This window comes from Neoarius graeffei, chromosome 27 (assembly GCF_027579695.1).
Source record: "Neoarius graeffei isolate fNeoGra1 chromosome 27, fNeoGra1.pri, whole genome shotgun sequence".
NCBI classification, from domain to species: domain Eukaryota; kingdom Metazoa; phylum Chordata; class Actinopteri; order Siluriformes; family Ariidae; genus Neoarius; species Neoarius graeffei.
Window position 1 is genome coordinate 13,499,035 of NC_083595.1, and position 18,485 is coordinate 13,517,519.

The 18,485-nt window shown below is 42.9% G+C and overlaps 1 protein-coding gene across 6 annotated transcripts in view; it reads right to left on the reverse strand.

Moving 5' to 3' along the window:
• The window catches only part of LOC132875125 (R3H domain-containing protein 1), an 87,525-nt gene that overhangs the window by 36,804 nt on the left and 32,236 nt on the right, over positions 1-18,485 (reverse strand). For 4 of the 6 annotated variants that reach the window (XM_060911752.1, XM_060911751.1, XM_060911750.1 and 1 more), the window contains exons 2-5: positions 11,549-11,674; positions 11,206-11,439; positions 2,306-2,344; positions 1,299-1,382 (exon numbers count right to left, since the gene is read on the reverse strand). In XM_060911752.1, coding sequence (XP_060767735.1) covers positions 1,299-1,382; positions 2,306-2,344; positions 11,206-11,400 — 318 coding nt within the window. In that variant the 5' untranslated portion in view covers positions 11,401-11,439; positions 11,549-11,674. The remainder of the gene's footprint in view (positions 1-1,298; positions 1,383-2,305; positions 2,345-11,205; positions 11,440-11,548; positions 11,675-18,485) is intronic. The other 2 variants (XM_060911749.1, XM_060911753.1) reach the window with 2 other exon arrangements.

An 18,485-nucleotide genomic window follows, 5' to 3' on the forward strand; every position in this document is an offset into this window, starting at 1 on the left:
GATAAATATCTTTGCAAGTTTTTTTTTTTTTATCATACAAGGATGATAAACAGAGTGACAGAAACTTTAGACTTTCCTCTGTGCTCACTGCCAAATATGATAGTTTTTAAATGATCCAAATTAGAAAAGCCATAAAACTTGTCCCCTTCCTCAGTCACACCGGACTCGGCGCATTGAGAACCCACTTCCGCATTCATAAAGACCGTTTCCATGGTAACAGCATGACCATCACGTTCACTCTTTCGCCAAGATTTACATTCTCTGAAAAAGTACTTTCATAAACTACCATTAATTTTTTTTTGCATTGTTTAGAGTATTTACATTTGAAGTAACTACAGGAAAATTTGCTTTCATTTGTAATTTAATTTCACTCATTTAACTCCTTTATTGCACTTTTGAACAGAATCAAAATGATTAACATTGTGACGTAACATTTGCATGATGTATATTTCGCAAGATCAAAACTTGTTAAAAGGTATCTATTATTTTCAGTTGTATACATTTCATAATATTAATCTTCAGCGTCGGCTGAATCTCAATTGTTATCTTCGTTGTTGATAGTAAAGATGTTTTTTGTGCCACGTGACTCAACTGCAGCAATTTGTAGGGTTTTTTTTGTCTTAAATGCACTAGAAGTGATAATTTAAAGGTTTCTGCTTTTATTGCAGCAATTTGTACAGTTCTGGTTAATGAATAAGGAACTAAACTTAAATTTGGTTACAACATTTTAAGTTAGTAAATGAAATGTGTTAAATGCCGAATAAAATATAATTCACACTTAAAATTAATGCTTTCTTTCAAAGGCTCAATTGCAGCTCCAGAAGGTCACCAGACTGCACCAAAAAAGATGAAATTTTCAACTTGGCCAACATTGGTGGGGAACATTACAAGTGTTCTGCACGTAGCCCTGACCTTAACTCCAGTGAACCCTTTTGGGATGGGCTGGAATGCTGACTGACTGCATGCCCAGTTTCCTTGCCCCACATTAGCACCTGACCTGAAATCCCAATAACTACAATCCAAAATCGAGTGGAAAGCCTTCGCAGAAGAGTGGAGATTATTATAACAGCACAAGGGGAATACATCTGGAATGTTCAAAAGACACATCTGGGTGCAATTGGTCAGATGTCCACATACTTTTGTCCATATAACGTGACTAATTTCTGAATTGTGAGTAATAATAATAATAAAGAATCTAAACTGGAACAATGTATGGTGGTTTAATTTATTGCAGTATGCATATCATTTGGTCACATTGCACATCTCATCCCTCATGCACACACACACACACACTTTACCTGGTGTGATGGCTCTGCGATTGTGGGCGGCGACGATTCTTCACACACAGCCAAACTCCGGACTAATTTTACTTTTGCGTTTGACTGGAGGAGATAAACCATGGTGGTGAATAAAGAGCTGCTCAGCAATTGTTGCCACAAAACAGTACTTCTCGCCCACACAGAACACACAACACAACACGGAAAATGATTTTCAGAGGTCAACGAGCTCGTCCCTGCTCCAGTTGTTTTAGTGCATCGAAGCATTGTGCTGTCCGTCAACGTCTGAAAATCTGTTCAAGGTCAACAAGGCACTACAAAACATGACGCTGGCAAGACAAAAACACATCAAATGCAACGTACAAAGTAAAAACAAGCATTACGAGAGCAAGATGAACACAAAAACTGGGGGGGATCACTAGACAAGCAACTCAAAGCTCATCTGGATACAAAACAATTTTACCAAAAAAAAAAAAAAACCCTACATACAGCTGCAGAGACTCGAAATCCACAAGCTGCTCTTCATGAACAAACCCAAACTGCATGACAACAGCACAAAGAAACAAAACATGCTTTTGTCCAAGATGCACACTAATGATGCAAACACTGACTGCACTTGGTGGAGATGAGCTCCAGAAAGCATGCGCCGTTTCCAAAAAATACCCCAAAAGCATTTTAGCCGTCGCCTTCATTAAAGCGCCATTAAAATGCACTTATGAAGGCAATTTGCCAACTTGATAGGTTGCTTTGTGCTTTTAAATACTTGGAGTATTTTTTCCCCACCGAGTGCTGCTGTTTCTGTCTCCTGTGCGCGTTAAATTTTTATCCAGCCCGTACCAAAGGGCCAAAGCATTCTACGTTTTTGGTTTTGTAGCGTACATTAAGGAGCATGAGTAACTGCTCACAGGAGGAGTACTGTGGCCCGTCAGTTCTGGGAATGAACATTCTGCTCATGTCTGAAGCCTCAGCTCACAGATGGAGTGATTAGTCATTTATGCTAAAGCGTGCGCGAGATGATGGTACGATACCTTGGAGCGTCTCATTGGCTGTCCTGCTGTGGTGGATGGCTGCATGACAGGAAGGAGAGACAATGAGATGAGGCACCAGTTTAGTCAGTTTAAGCACAATGAACTCGAGGCTAGATTCTGCCTTCTTTCACCTCAACAAGCAAAGAGGTGGGGGGGGGGGGGGGGGGGGGGGGGGACCACACAAAAAACACAAGTTGAAGATGTCCCAAGATATCACAGGCATAACGAGCTTAAATGGAGGTTCTTTAAATAACCCGATGAGAGCGGACACACTGCCTTGTCCACTTGATAGTGGTTAGGGTTACTCCCCTTTTTGACCAACAGGGAACGGGCTCTTGAACTGGTCCTGTTCAAGATTCTTGGAACTTTTTTTTTTTTTTTTGTATCAGGGAGTGAACTGGCGAAATCAATGACATGTGATGAACGGGGGTGGGGGGGGGTCACACAACCTACAACGGAAGTTAAGCATAGTAGCAAGATGGCAGAGCACACCAATGACTTGTGAACTTTTGTTCTTGGTCTGTTTCTGTGGCTGCTGCCTCATATAGAGACCGTAGCTACTCTGACGTCGTGTTGTAAGAACGAGTGTAACAATCGCGCACTGTGCATGCGCATACAGGTGCTCCTATTAAAATGGCCGGTGAGTGTATACAATTTGGTTCACTATTCGAAATAAATGGACGAGACTAAAGAAATCGCTTGACTGAATTTTATTACCGAGGGAAAGGGTGCTCGTATTTTAAAATATGCTCCAGGTCGTCCTCCATTCCTCGCCTTCTTCGGCCAGCGGTCCCATGTGACGCACTTCCGAGTTGTTACGGGAAGCTGTCGAAAAGAGTATTGAGACCACCGAGCTCTAGCGCCGGGCCTTTTCCAAGAAATAAGAGTTTGGGTCATGGCGACAACGTGTGTATGTCAGCCTCGGTTCGGAGGTTTCAGTTTTGAAAACTGTATTAAAGTGCATAATCTGGACCAACTTCGTGCTTTTTTTTTTTATATGAAAGTATGTCCCTTTACACACTCATCCAGAAGGGTAATTTTGCACAAGGCCATCTGTCTACAGTTGGGAAAAAAAAAAAAAAAAGACGCGTCTGGAAAAATCCCAAGAGAGTCTGGAGCCAGATTCGTGACATTATCTACAGTTTCAGTGCACAGCCTGTGTCGACCAAGCGCTCCCATTTCTCTCTCATTGTCCGGTCTTTTGGAAAACGATGAGTACTAATCCCATCATGATTGGTGTTGCTACACCCTCCTACGATACATCTGTTAACCATTTTAATAATTACGCGATAACGTTGAAGAAATTTGCAGAAAACCACCAGGTCGTTTTCTCAAACAAACCAGCGCTGACGTAGGATTCAGAAGGAGGCGTCCCACACACGACGTCACGAAAATCAATGTTTGCCGGAAAATCCAAATGCCAAGTTTTTTTCAGAGGCGGACCAATCCGCCTCAAATGGCTTGATTTCAACTGAATTTTTCTGGTATTGCGCAAGGTTAAAAAAAAAAAAAAAAAAAATAGAGCAGGGCTCGACATTTCCGGTGGTCCGCTCGCCTGAGGCAACTTAATTTGTCATTTGGCGGGTAATTCCTGTCACTAGCCAGCCCAGCTGGCTAGTTTGGGGGGAAAAAAAAAAAAAAAAATGAAGCGAAGATTCAGAAACACCGTCAACTAAAGCCGCCACATATTAAAGCGTGTGCCGTGTCTGTTAATCTGTGTGTTTATTGGCAGGACGGAAAATACCAAAGAATTCCGAATCACATCGTGTACGAGTCAGGCTGTCGGTTTTTTCACTACTGCGCATGCATATAACGCATCTCGTTGAATATCGTGGTAATCACGTGTAGTATTGGACTGGGTGGGTGGAGCACAGAAGCACGGCAGGCCAGAACTGAGTTCTCAATGAACTATTTATTGCTAGCTTTTCAGCCTTTTATCACTTCCCAGCCACGCACACATACGTGTTCTGGTTGGGGAGAGAGAGCTCCCTTTCTCTGCTCTCCTCTCCTTTTAAAGGGAACGGTCACTGGGGAAGATACACAAACACAGGTTAATCCCCATCAGGTGTAATGATTCCACCACTTACCTTCCCTGACTCCGCCCTCCATTCACGCTTGGCCATGCCCCTGCTGCCACATCACGTTATCAAATTCAATAGACGTGGCCACATTGTCGCCCTTTGAAACATGTTTTTTGTTGCAGTTTATATCTACCAAAGCTACGTTGCGATGTGGAATTTTCTGAAAGGTGTACAGAAACCGCCAGAGACGGGGACAAAGCGACCTCGGTCTGAAGAGGAGAAAAATGCCGCCGATAAAGCGTACGAGAAGGAGAAACAACAAAGGACTTATAAGCAAACGTGGGAGCAGGGCAGGCCTTGGCTGCGATTTTTATAGAATAATAAATTTTCTTCAAGTTGATTCCTAGTCAATATGAAGCTCCTTATGCTTTCTCTCTCATAAATGGTTAAATACAGAAAGCATGTTGGACATATTTTGGGTGCTATAGTCATGACAGTAAGTATATTTGTTTTCAATACTCATACACCAAGTTGCCAAGTTTTCCAATATATTATTATTTGTTGATATTATATTATGGTGCTCTGTGTTGTTCTCATTTATGTATTTAACAACAGTATCAAAATACTCGGGTCTTGAAATAAATGCACATTAGTCATGAACAATGGTAACTACTCTCTTGTGCGTTATTTTTGACAGAAGTAAAATTCATACATGAACAAATTTTGGTTAGTTGATCTTCCGTTTGGCGAGTTACTTTGGAAGGGAACTAGTCCGGCTGGCTGGTGGAAAAATGTATGAATTTCTAGGCCTGCAGAGAATGCAGAACGTGACAGATATTTGACCGAAGTTTAATCTAAAGTAGGAGAATTACACTGATCTTGCCTGTGATATGCACTTTAAAGAATAATATAAAAAGTACAAACACTTGGTAATTTTACTTCTGTGATTTTTAAAATTACGCTTCATTTTTGTGTCTACTGCCTCACAGAGTAAATACATGTATATGCTATATTTACTGTATGGACATGGTATCAGAAAACCATTTTATTTCTAAGCAGTAGCCACATGGACCCACAGGGTACCTATTTTTTTTTTTCTTCTGAAGAGCCTTTTCTGTTGCGTTCCGCGTCCTCTCCAGACTAAGGACACGCCCACTGTCGTCACAGTTTGCACTGGAAAAAAACAGCTACATTCTCTTTCCAGCTGGGAGCCAACTTTATAGGTTCCGAACCAATTTATTTTTGGTTGAAACGCTCTGAATGGTTCAATGCAGAACGGTGCGCGAACAACAGAACCCCGTTGGTTGAAAAGGGCGATGAGAGCACATGAGCTTAGGATGTTGAACTAGAGAGATTTCAATGTCAATATTTTTTCCCCCACTGTAGACATAAACAAGTTCGTTTTCAGACCTCAAAAACCCGTCCGGCTTTAACTACAGCGAGATACGAAGGGTCGGCCGATTTTTTTTTTTTCTTTCCTCGGGATGATACTGATACTTTGCAATCGAGGACACTGATATTTGGGACAAAATTCATTCGCCATAAAATTTGATGATGATTGTAGTTTGAAATTTTATAAGAATTTAAATCTTTCTTACAACCTACATTAAATGAACAATGTTTAATATTCGGAAATAACTTAAATTTTAAAAAAATAAAACGAACATCTTAGCAGGTGAAAATATCTTTACTCTAGGTCACATTTACTCGCCATTTCCTATAAGATTACGGCTTTTTCTTGATATTTACTAATAAGATTTTAATTTTCTTATAGTCTATTGGCAGATAATTTAGCTTCTTTCTAAAAATGAATCTTAAACGATTCAAAATAGAAAATAGGAAAATGTAAAGCTTAACAGTAAAACATAAGAATATTCAAGTTAACTGGCTCAGATGGCATTTTTTGCAGTGAAACAAAAACTTTGAATAAAAACTGGTGTTGAAAGGACACGACAGTCATCATGTCACGCGCACCGTGCTTTCCGTCAGCCGTGTTGCTCAACCTTGACGTGTTCTTACCTTTCCCCTCACTGCAGAAGCGAATGAAAGGGCCGACTCATTCCTGTATTCCTCACAAGCACCGAAAAAGCTTGAGTGAAATCACGTGACATGCGGGCCACAATTCTAACAATCCAAAAGCGCTTCGGGTGGAACATCGAGACACAACACTGGAGGGTTGGTTGGACGGACTCGAAGCATCAACATTTCAAGCAACTCCATAGCGCTGTGAGCGGGACACTGGGTCAGACTACACAAAGGTGATTTTTTTTTTATTTTTTAAATAAAGATCATGGTTGTCTCGGATATGCGCATACATATGAAAAGCGCTTTTATCTGAAAAGTAGCAAGTTCAAGTGCTGATTCTGATAATTGGCACGTTTATCATGGCCATGCTGTGAAAATTGTCCATGCAGACGCTCATCCGAGTTTCTAAACCTGTCATTGCTTAACTCTTAAATATTTTCTACTGTGAATACGATCATGATTAAAAGCTTATAATTTCAGCTTCCCAAAGAAAGATATCTGGTTAAGATCTGTTCAGTACGTTGGGAGTAACGGCAGGTTGAATTCGGTACACCACAGTAAAAACTCTGCTCGCGTGACATTGGGAAACTGCCGGTGCTTTTCTTTTTGAGTCACGGGAAAGCGCTCACTCACTCACTCTTCTGATCGGTTTCCGGCTGGATTACTCGTGAACATTAATCATAACTTTTATAGGGACGTTCTCTCGCTCTCGCTGTTTCTGATGAAAGATTCAGCCAAGTTTTCCGTCTGCTAGTTTTGATGTGATGATTCACGGGAGACTTTGAAGTGAGTTTTCATAGCTTTACCTACTTGTTTTTTCAAAATCAAACTGATTCATGGAAAAATATTTTCGATTACGACTGGAGTTGTTTTGACGAAAAATAGAGATCTTAGTGGTCGGAGTGATATTTAAAAAAAACCTGGAAGTCAGAAACGCGAGTGTCAATTTCAATTCAATTAATGTGAATTACACAGTTTTTTTTCGAGGTTCGCCCTGAAAGCTGTGAATATCATTTATATTCTTTAATATAAACGCTAGTAGGCCCTACTTTTGAGAAATACAAAAGACCTACAGAGCACAAAGAGGGGATTAGAAATCTTTTATTACTTTTTTTTTTTTAAATAGAGTTTACCGATTTAACATTTTTACCCAATTAGCATAATGAATACTTTTGGCCCTTTTCCACTACCCTTTTTCAGCTCACTTCAGCCCAAAACAGCTCGCGTTTCGACTACCTCAGAGCAGCACGACTGAGCTCACTTCAGCCTTACTCAGCACCCAAAACTCGCACGGTTTTGGAGTGGGGCTGAAGTGGGCCCAACTGAGCCGAGTGGGGCTAGGGCGTGAGGAGACACTCCCCTGTGCACTGATTGGTGAGGAGGAGTGTCCTCACATGCCCACACACGCCCCGCGAGCACGCTGGGATCTGTAAACACCGTAAACCCGGAAGAAGAAGAATTACGACAAAGAAGAAGAATTACGAGTTACGAGAATTTCTGAAGCCTTATGCACCTCGCCTCATCTATACGCTCTTGCCAGTATCTGTTGGCGTTGTCGGTGACAACAAGCCACAGCACCAAGACCAGCAACACTAACGACTCCATGTCCTCCATGTTTATTGTTTACTATCCAGGTCATGAGACTACCGCTTAAAAGGTCACTGATGTCACTGTTTGCGCCACCTAACGACATCACGTGACGTCCACCCACTTGCGCTAACTCCACCCAATGTGTCCACCCACTTCCAGCCAGCACGGTTGAGCGCGGTTGTAGTCGAAATGCAACTCCAACAGCCCCACTCAGCTCGACTCAGCACGGCACGGCTCAGCCCAACTCAGCCGCGTTGGTAGTGGAAAAGCACCATAATTGGCTTTTACAAATTTTTCAAACTTTGTATTCAGTATACAACCATCTATGTGCCTGCCAAATTCCATGTAAATATCTTGAAAAATAGAAATGTTGGGGGGGGGGACCAAAAAACCCCCAAAACATTTGATCTCATGAGGCCCATTTTGGACCATGTGATCCTCATACAGAATATTACGGCAGTTTTCTAAAAATTAAGGCTTTTCTTTCCCCCCCAATCTTTGATTTGTAATATCTCATGAACGGATAAACATTTTAATTTTGTAAGAGTATGCTGTTCTGAATTCAGTGAGAGCAGTTTCAAGCAATTTGGACTGAATTTTCACCTGACATGCCTACTGATAAGTAGAGGGAGGGAAAAAAAAATAATAAAAAATAAACCAACCAACCAACCCTGCAGTATCTGCTCTGATTTAAAAAAAAAAAAAAAAAAGTCGATGCCAGAATAAATGTTGAAAAATATAAACTATTACTGAGGGCACCACCAGCAAGGTAGCCTGTCCAAGTGAAGACCAGGTGGTGGTGGTATTATTATTATTATTATTATTATAACATCGTGTGTGCTGTTCGTATCAGCATGGAAGATAAACCAGTCAGCACTTTTTCCGAGGACCACAACTCACTCGCAAGTTTTAACCTGACGTTCATTTCTTTTCCCTCTGGTGAAGAAATGGTTCACGTAATGCTTAACGTTTCAGAAATGTACCATGCAGCAGGCTGTAACCAGACTTTACGTAGCTGACTCCATTTCCACATGACAGCTGACAGAACTTTCCAATTCAATAAAACAAAAAACACAAAAAAAAAGGCTCAGAATGCCAAGTCTTTTCAATTTGTTTTTATTCCGTGAAGGACAGAGCCATTCTTTTCTGTCCAGATTTCTTTTTTTCTTCTCACAATACAGTAGAACTGAATAATCACTTTCTGCCATGGGAATTTTATTGACTTTTTTTTTTAAACTGGAACCAGTTTATAGAACTTGCTAAAGATCCATAAACCAGAAGGTTCTTCAGGGAACTCAAAAGGGAGCGCTCTCTGTCAGATCAGTCCAAATGAACGGTTTTGGCAGCTTTTTTTTTTTTAAAGAAAGGGTTTCGTCTGAATTTGTGTGTTGCTTCAGTTGCATCAGAACTCATTTGCATAAAATTGTGACAATACTAATATCAGCTCAAGTGTCAGTTTGCTGCCGTGTCTCTGGATTCCAGCCTCATGCTGTGAACTTGTTTGGAAAATGAAGCGCCGCCTGCTCAGTCACTCGCGAGTGTGGATGCAGATTAAGCCGCGTCTTTCCCTAATGGCTTTCGACGTTTCCTATCATGCATCTTTATCCCTGACGCCGTCACCTACAGCTTGTAAAAGTCACCATTAAGAACGGGATGTCGGTGCAGCGAGGGCTGCGTTTTCGTGGGCTTGATGGATTTACACTCCACACAGTCTCAGGCTTCCTGTACACAGCTGAAGGAAAAACCAAAAGTAACGAGGTGTTCGGCCAACGTGAGCCTCCCAAACAGCTTTAATGCACCTTGACACAGATTCTACAGGTCTCGGGAAACACAGTGGAGATAAACACCACACTTCCAAAAGACAATCCCTCAGCTGATGATTTAATGTTGGTGGTAGAGAGCAGGAGCACGGCGCTCCGATTAAATAAATAAATAATCAGTCAAATCACCCCCAGGCGTTAAAATGGGTCGAGATCGGGGAGTGTGAGCTCGTACCATCATTTTCATCCTCATGCAACCATTCAGGTGCTGTGGATGGGGTGGAGTTATCCAAGAAGAGACCACGCCCATTGGGACAGAAGGAGTTCTTCACTTTATATTGATTGGCAGAGACAAGTGGATCCAAAGAAAAGCAGAGGAAGAAGGAAAAAGACAAAGAAAGGAAGAGAAAGGAAAGACAGGAACAGAAAAAAAAGAAAATGGAAGAAAAAAAGAGAGATAAGGAAAAGAGAAAAAACAAACAAAAAGAAAGGAAGGAAGAAAATGGGGGAAAAAAGAAAGGAAAAGTGGAGTAATGAAACCTAAATCCTTTTTGTTTAAATCTTGACTTCACTGAGCAAACTTCTGGAATCTGAATGTTGTTCATCATTAAAACGAGATCATGCTATTCTTCAGGATTATTTTTTGTGAAAAATCAAAACTCCGTTCCACAGGATGACGTTTCTGATAAATATTCTGAAGAGTTTCTTCTTTCTACGTATAAAAGATATTTACTATAAATCTGCAGAAATCTATGCGTCCTTATAAAGGGATGTGTTTGGGTAAATTGACTGAAGGATATGGATGCCTTGTCCGTATGTACGCGGATCGTTTGGGACGTGCGTGCGGGCTGTACTGTAGCGCTACAGTAAGTAGGTTGTTGCAGTGACAGAAGGTGAGCCATGTGAACGCATCAGTGAAGCAGCTAATTGGGAAAGACAGAAAGCGAGAGAAAGACAGCGAGATGAAGTTTGGCCCTCTTCCTCCGTCGTGCTGCCAGTGACAGATGGCGGCAAAGTCACACACGCGCGCACGCACACGCGCAGCCATCCTATGACTTGGAATGACACACAGGAAGTTTGCGGATAAGCCTGCGGGATTTCAGCTTCAGATATTCTGGCCCCTCTGGCCTGGCTGGAACCAATCACGCAGCAGCTGGGCCAGGATCTGGCTCCTCCAGGCTCCGCCCACTGCTATCGCTCATCCGAAAGGGGCGTCAACAAGTCTCCTGTCTATCGTTCGTTATCTCAGTGTATTGCCGATTAGGGCGTCGTGGAATCACCAGCTTAGAAAAATAATAACTTCTAACAGCAGAACATGAAGTTATTTGTTTAGGAGGACAGAATAATAAAAGATATACGTTATAATAATTACTGGTTCATGACACAACCGGATCCTGCAGTCTCGTCTATGTAAAAAGGTACAAACGATAAACGGCACCACATCAGCGACAAACACGTTGAGTTTTTGCCGGGCGTGTGCCTGGTCTGTTCCCGTCCCACTCACCTGTGTTTGGTTACTGAGGTCCAGGCAGCTCTGTTCTTTCACACACTCGTTGTGTGCGCGCTCCTGGTGCTGGGTGTGTGTGGCGTTGTGTTCGTGTGTGTGGGCGGGGCTGTGCGGTTTGGGAGGGCCGTCGCTCTCCAAGACTTTCATCGCGTCGCAGCCTCTTTCCTCCAGCACAACTTCAGACATTCTCATGGGAGCCGACGCCTAACACGCACATACACACACAACCTGCTGGGACACGGGGACACACACACACAGAGATAGGTAAGAACAAAGCAGCAACATTTTCATGGGATGTGTGGAGGGAGTAAATTAAACAAACGTGTCTGTGTGCGTTTACCAGCTGTGTTGGGGCAGTAACTTGGGGGACAGTAGGACCCAGTCGCTTCCATGACCCTGTCACCAACGGTGGGGTCGGGTCACATGACCACGACCCGTGCACGCCTTCCGCATCGCCCTCACACACCTGCCACACACAGTCAGAAACTACTCCATTACCAGAGGGTTTTTGCTTGTGCATGAGCATGTATACACACATTAAAATGAATGAAGGCTTTCCAGGTCTTGTGGGAAGGGGGAAGAAAAAAAAAAAAAAAAAAAAAAACAATCTTTGAAGTGTCAAAGACAAAAAAAAAAAAAAAAGTGCAGCCTGCATGAATAAATACATATCACACTGACGAGAGAGAAGCTAAGAGAGAAAGTGAAAGAAAAAGATGGAGAGAGTGAAACGGTGAGAGATGGCAGGATACGTTCAGGAGTCTGTGCGTCTTCGCTGGCATCAGGTCTGAAAGCTGCTACTGACAACACTGTGCATGCTTACAGAGGTCAAGTGGACTGACCTCAGACCACACACACACACAAAGGAGATGAGCGTTGCACACTCACAGTGACAGCCTCACAGGTGGTGCTCACGACAGAAGCAGGTGTTCGTGTCCCAGCCTCTTACACACACACACACGCGGAATTTGACAGCTCACATGCTCGGAGAGAGAATTTATATAAAAGAACCCTACAGGCATCACTCACACACTAATAGCTCTCTTCAAAGTGCCCTGTATCTCTCTACGCCCGCTCTGTTGGTGTGTGTTTCACTGCTGGAATAAATTCTGCAGTGTGTAAGGGTGTCAAAGGGCTAGCTGTTAGCGCAGCGTGCTAATCATGTGTTCGGCTGGAGGACAATAAGGACAGAGAGAGAGAGAGAGAGAGAGAGTCCTAGATATTATTATACAAGACTCACTTATATATTATTATTTAGATACTTTTAATCCCTGAGGGGAAATTATGCTCCGCATTTAACTCTGAAGCAGTGAGACACACACACCCCAGTGTGCAGCCAGGCTACAGCGGCTGGGGAGGAGTTATTTAGGTCTGGGAGTAGTTGAGGGTGGTTTTTTTTTGGAGGGGAGGGGTACGGTGCCTTGCTGAAGTGGCTGTCGAGGGAAACATTCACTGTCTCACCCTCACATTCTTCAGGGACCTGAACCACTGACCTTTCAGTTGGAGAGACAGACCGTGTGCGTACTAACCGTTTCTCTAACCTGCACGCCGTGGCTGCACCCAAGGAACAGTTCAGAAAAATCTCCCTCCGCTGTACAGGGAACAGCCCCAAACGGAAACGGCCCCAAAATCTGCCCCGAGACTGGCGTTATAAGCGAATCGGTAATAAATTAAAAAAAAAACACCAGCAGTTTATTTGTGGAAATCGTACAAACGACACAGATGTGAGCGGCGAAGGTCAGAGCGAGACAAGTCAAATTATTCCTTGAATTCAGAACAAACACACCCCGTTCATATCTGTTAAATCTCTCCATCATCCTCATTTCTGTCATCCTTTATCTCCTGCTCTCCATCTCGATCCCCCCCCCCGCCGCATCTTGCCCTGCAGGCAGCTCCCCGTTCTGCTCCATCCTCTCCCCAAAACACCCGGTGTGAGAACAAGGCCGAGTCTCTGAATCTGCATTTCAAAAACACACTCGCTCCCTCTCGTTGAAAAAAAAACACACGTTTTGAAAAGATGAAATATGTAAATTGAGATGCATGAAGCTGAATAAACCATCAGCTGTTGGTTTCTAAAGCACAATAAAGGAACTGGAGGACGGACAGACTCTCACACACACGAATATTATAAATACATTTGAAATAAAAATAAAAAGGGTCTGAAAATACAATTTAATAATCTTGAAACCCCCCCCCCCCCCCCAAAAAAAATTGATTCTTTAACCTTATTCAAAGTCATAAAAGTGCTTTTTTTATCCAGAACACAAGGGGGCGCAAAAGATCAGGTTCATCTTTATCGCGGTTTAGTTTGACAATCATGCTGATTGGCACAAAAAAAAAAAAAAAAAACCCTACATTTAAAAATTTTAATTCCAGGAGATCAAAATGAAACTTTTTAGAAAATGCAAAACAAGATCCCAAGGAACAAAAAAAAAAAAAAAACAAAAAAACAAAAACATGCACACGCAAAACAGCAAACAATTTTTTTAGCCAAGCACGAGAAGAATCACCACAACCTTATGAGCGTTCCACAGAAATATGGGCAAAATCCAAACAGCAAAAAGCCCTCAAAATACAAAACACACGAACCGTTTGCAGCTTCAGACCGAGCTCGCCCATCAACCTCCTCGCCATCTCTCAACTTGTACCATCTCAAACCTCGTTAAATTCTCCGAGACGGAGACGGTTTCCTCACTCCACTCGAACGCGTCTCTGATTTAAACATTTTACAGCTGAATATTGAACAATCGGTCCTTTTTTGTTTGGACAATATTTTCCTACTTCGTCTTATTTATTTGTTTAAACTATTTGCTGCCCTCTGTTGGGCACACGGTGCATAATTTCTCATTTTTTTTAACATATATTAGTAGGATTTTTAATAAAAAGCTACAGATCTTGTAAAATTGGTGTCAGTTAAAAAAAGAAATTCAAATGTAAAACATCTTTTTTTAAATCAGAGCTTCACTTCAACAATACCACACCTCAGTGCAAATCAGACAAACATCGTTGTTATTGCGAACATCGGAACAATTTCCATTCGAGCTTGAATATGATCGACTTCCAGACAGAAACCTGCTCGACCCCAATGAGCTTGTTGCTATGCAACGAAGTACCAATTGTTAAAAAAAAAAAAAAAAAGTATTGGGGGAGGTGGTGTAAAAATATAATATAATTATAATAAAAAAGGAAGGAAATGTTATTACCATAGTTTAATGAATATATTTTGCAGATTTTTCGAACACTACTTTTAAGTCTGTTTTTGTTTGTCGCGTCCCTCCGCGGGAACACCCGGAGACGTTTGGTTTGAGAATTTTCCTCCTGTTTCTGACTGCAGGATGTGTAGCGACTCGAACGTATTTATCCACTGATCCAGTTCTCTTATTTCAGATCATTTCGATATCGGACAAACAAATAACATCACGATGTTCAAACGCAAACAAACTGGTGATGCTACAAAAAAAATTTAATTTTTTTTAAAAAATCAAATTTTATACTCTAGACTCCAAGAAACTATTACATAATTACTTCCTAAAGTTCAAGGATGTAACCCTCGTGATGAAACATGACCATCCGGTCACTACGACGATCCAAACAACAAAATTAGTACTGAATGAGGGAAGAAGAAGGGAGAAAAAAAAAAAAAAAGTCTGGAACTCGTGTTTGTGAATAGACCGATGCGACCTCATGCAGTAATATATTCAGGATCATTTACATTAATTAGCCCGTGTCGTGCGCTGAACTCCTCCTGCATGGCCCAAGGCGACGGTTTTTCCCTCGAATGCAAAGAAAGCTGATGAAGCAGTTTCACCTTAATTATCATTTAATTAAGACGCGAGTGCAAAAATTCACACACTGACGCAGACACGCTCGGGAATATTAATCGTCCTGAACTCTGGAAAGAGAGCTTCAAGGCAAATTCGACAGATACACAAACATTTCACCCTCATTAAAAAAAAAAAAACATTTTTCTTTACATTTTATTATTTTTCTCTGCATGTGGCTTTCCTGCGGCGGATCGCTTACACCGTTCCAGACGCTAATAGCGTTAAGCAAGCGCCTGCAGCCATCCACTGCAATTTACACTGATGGAGCGCGCCACATTGTGTCTCTCTCTCTCTCTCTCTCTCTCTCTCATACACACACACACACACACACACACACTCTCTCCCTCTCTCCTGTCTGCCAATAGTCGCCTCAGGCACTTTATACTGAACCATGGAATCGGATGAGCTGATACACAAACGCTCGTTCCAGGAAATTCACAGAAAAAAAAAGGTCCTAAACTGTCGCGTTCTTTCTGACCCTTCGGCCGACACCCTGAGTACCTTTAACCTTTACAAAGTACTCTCTCCACATTTACAGCTCAGTTTAGAAAGCCTTTTTCCAAGACAGATTCAAGGTGTTTAATATTTCAACCCAGGCTCGGTTATAAAGCTGCAACACCCACGTCCCATCTCTCACGCACCTGCCTCATCCTCTCGGTGGCGGACATCGCTCGTTTCCATAGCGGCGGAGGACGGGTGGCGCTTGTTGGAGCGCGCCTCGGCTCTGTCTGTCTCCCTACCCATCGCCACGACGACCAGCTCTCCCTCTCTCTCTATCGCATATACACACACGCGCCGAGCCAAATCAACAGCTGGCTTTGATGATGTCATCCTTGTCTAAGCCAATGGAGATGATGCGCAGGGCGGCTGCTAACGTACAGCCCCTCCCTCGTCAGCCAATCAGCAGGCACCGCGGACCTGAGAGACAGACGACTGTGTGCGTGTGCGCGCGTGCGTGTGCGTGTCGCACTGCCGCTGAGGGAGGGTCTGTCGAGGACATAGCGTGCCAAGTGCATCTCTGTATCTGGAATGTCAGTATCTCGGCTCCTTTCGTTACTAATCCCTGAACATGGAGTGAGAATGCACTTCAAGTGCCCTTCACTCAACCCCATAAACCCTTGAAAATCAGTCCGAGCGTCGTCCTTACACGCTCACCCCAGCAATGTATACCTTCTCCCAAGCGCCTGCTCCATATTTTTTTTTTAATATATTATTTAAAAAAAAAAAAACCACAGGGTTTGCTTTGAGTGATTCCTGCGCTGATCTGCCAGGAGACTCGGCGTCGCTCGCTCCTTCAGAAGGAACCGTGCGGGGAAACCGAGCCGCCTTTCGAGCGACACCGCAGGTCACCAACCATGAAGCTGCTTAGCGAACCACGAGCAAACTATGACAAACTTCACTGTGCTGGGTTGCTTAGAAACCATCTCAGAGAAATGTCAAGTATCAGGAGAAATTTTTTTTTTTGGGGTCCTTTTTGTCCACCTGCTCCTCCTCCTACACTTCGGAAGTATGAGTAACCAAATCAGACCACAACCTTGAAGTGTGTCGACGCGTCCGGTTGGTTCTCTGTTCGGTTCGGTTTTATTTCAAGACTGAAAAACCTTTTAAACGCTTTTGAGTGCAAGGTCAGAGTATTCGATTTAAAAAGACGCTCGTGACAACAATCGTGACGATGACGGACAGAGAAACCTTGCTTTTTCACCGTGCTCAGATGAGTCACATGACCCCTGACACAGGGTGCTAACTCAGGAAATAGACCCACACAAGTAGGACCCGTAAAGACCTGAATGCTCACGCTCACAAAAAACTACGGACAAAATATTAACATTAAAATTCCCACAACAATCCATGACCACATCGGAAAAATAATTAAATAAATAAAATCATGCTACCTGAAGACAAAATTGATGATACAACGTGCTATACGTTCCATCATATTACTCAGCCTGACATCATCTCCTCGGGAAAGAAATCAATTCATTATTATTGTTTTCTGTGTAACTGTTGTTCCTGCTGCTTTCAGGTTGTCCTGCAACTCTTTTTTTTTTTTTTTTTTTAAAGCGCCTCTCCTTCCTTCAGCATATTGAGACATTGTGTGCTGTCCCAGTCCTAGAACGACTAATTGTAGTTCCATGAACTTCCCCCTGCATGCTAGGGCTGGGTATCGCAGTCAATTTCCTAGATCGATTCGATTTCGATTCTTAGGGTTTTAAATTGATTAATCAGGATTCTATTCAATCTGAATCAATTCAATCTGCTCTTAAAGAATGAAAATATCTCCATACAATACGTACGTTGCAAAATACACATCTTTATTTTGTGAATTTGACAGTTCACACGTAACTGTAAACAAAACTGTCTTCTTCCTGTAATTAAAAAAGTGCAAATAAAAGTGCAAATGTAAAAAAGTGCAAATGAACATTGCAGCAAATTGTATTGTTTAAGTGAAAAAAATATTAACAAAAGTATTAATATTAACAGGCAGCACGGTGGTGTAGTGGTTAGCGCTGTCGCCTCACAGCAAGAAGGTCTGGGTTCGAGCCCCGTGGCCGGTGAGGGCCTTTCTGTGTGGAGTTTGCATGTTCTCCCCGTGTCCGCGTGGGTTTCCTCCGGGTGCTCTGGTTTCCCCCCACAGTCCAAAGACATGCAGGTTAGGTTAACTGGTGACTCTAAATTGAGCGTAGGTGTGAATGTGAGTGTGAATGGTTGTCTGTGTCTATGTGTCAGCCCTGTGATGACCTGGCGACTTGTCCAGGGTGTACCCCGCCTTTCGCCTGTAGTCAGCTGGGATAGGCTCCAGCTTGCCTGCGACCCTGTAGAACAGGATAAAGCGGCTAGAGATAATGAGATGAAATGAATATTAACAGGTCCAATAGTCGGGCGGCACGGTGGTGTAGTGGTTAGCGCTGTCGCCTCACAGCAAGAAGGTCCGGGTTCGAGCCCCGTGGCCGGCGAGGGCCTTTCTGTGCGGAGTTTGCATGTTCTCCCCGTGTCCACGCGGGTTTCCTCCGGGTGCTCCGGTTTCCCCCACAGTCCAAAGACATGCAGGTTAGGTTAACTGGTGACTCTAAATTGACCGTAGGTGTGAATGTGAGTGTGAATGGTTGTCTGTGTCTATGTGTCAGCCCTGTGATGACCTGGCGACTTGTCCAGGGTGTACCCCGCCTTTCGCCCGTAGTCAGCTGGGATGGGCTCCAGCTTGCCTGCGACCCTGTAGAAGGATAAAGCGGCTAGAGATAATGAGATGAGGTCCAATATTAGCAGGTCCTTCAGTTTCTTTTGTTTTGCTCCGGGCGGCTTGTTGTCGGAAGCTAAGGTTAGCGTAGTGTGGTACCTTGTCAGGGGGTTTCTGAGGTTTGTAGTATTCCTACAATAACTGAGCTCTGCTTGGCATATCTTGCAAACTACCTTGGTTTTATCAAGCTCTTCGTCCTTTGTCGTTTTAAATTTGAAATG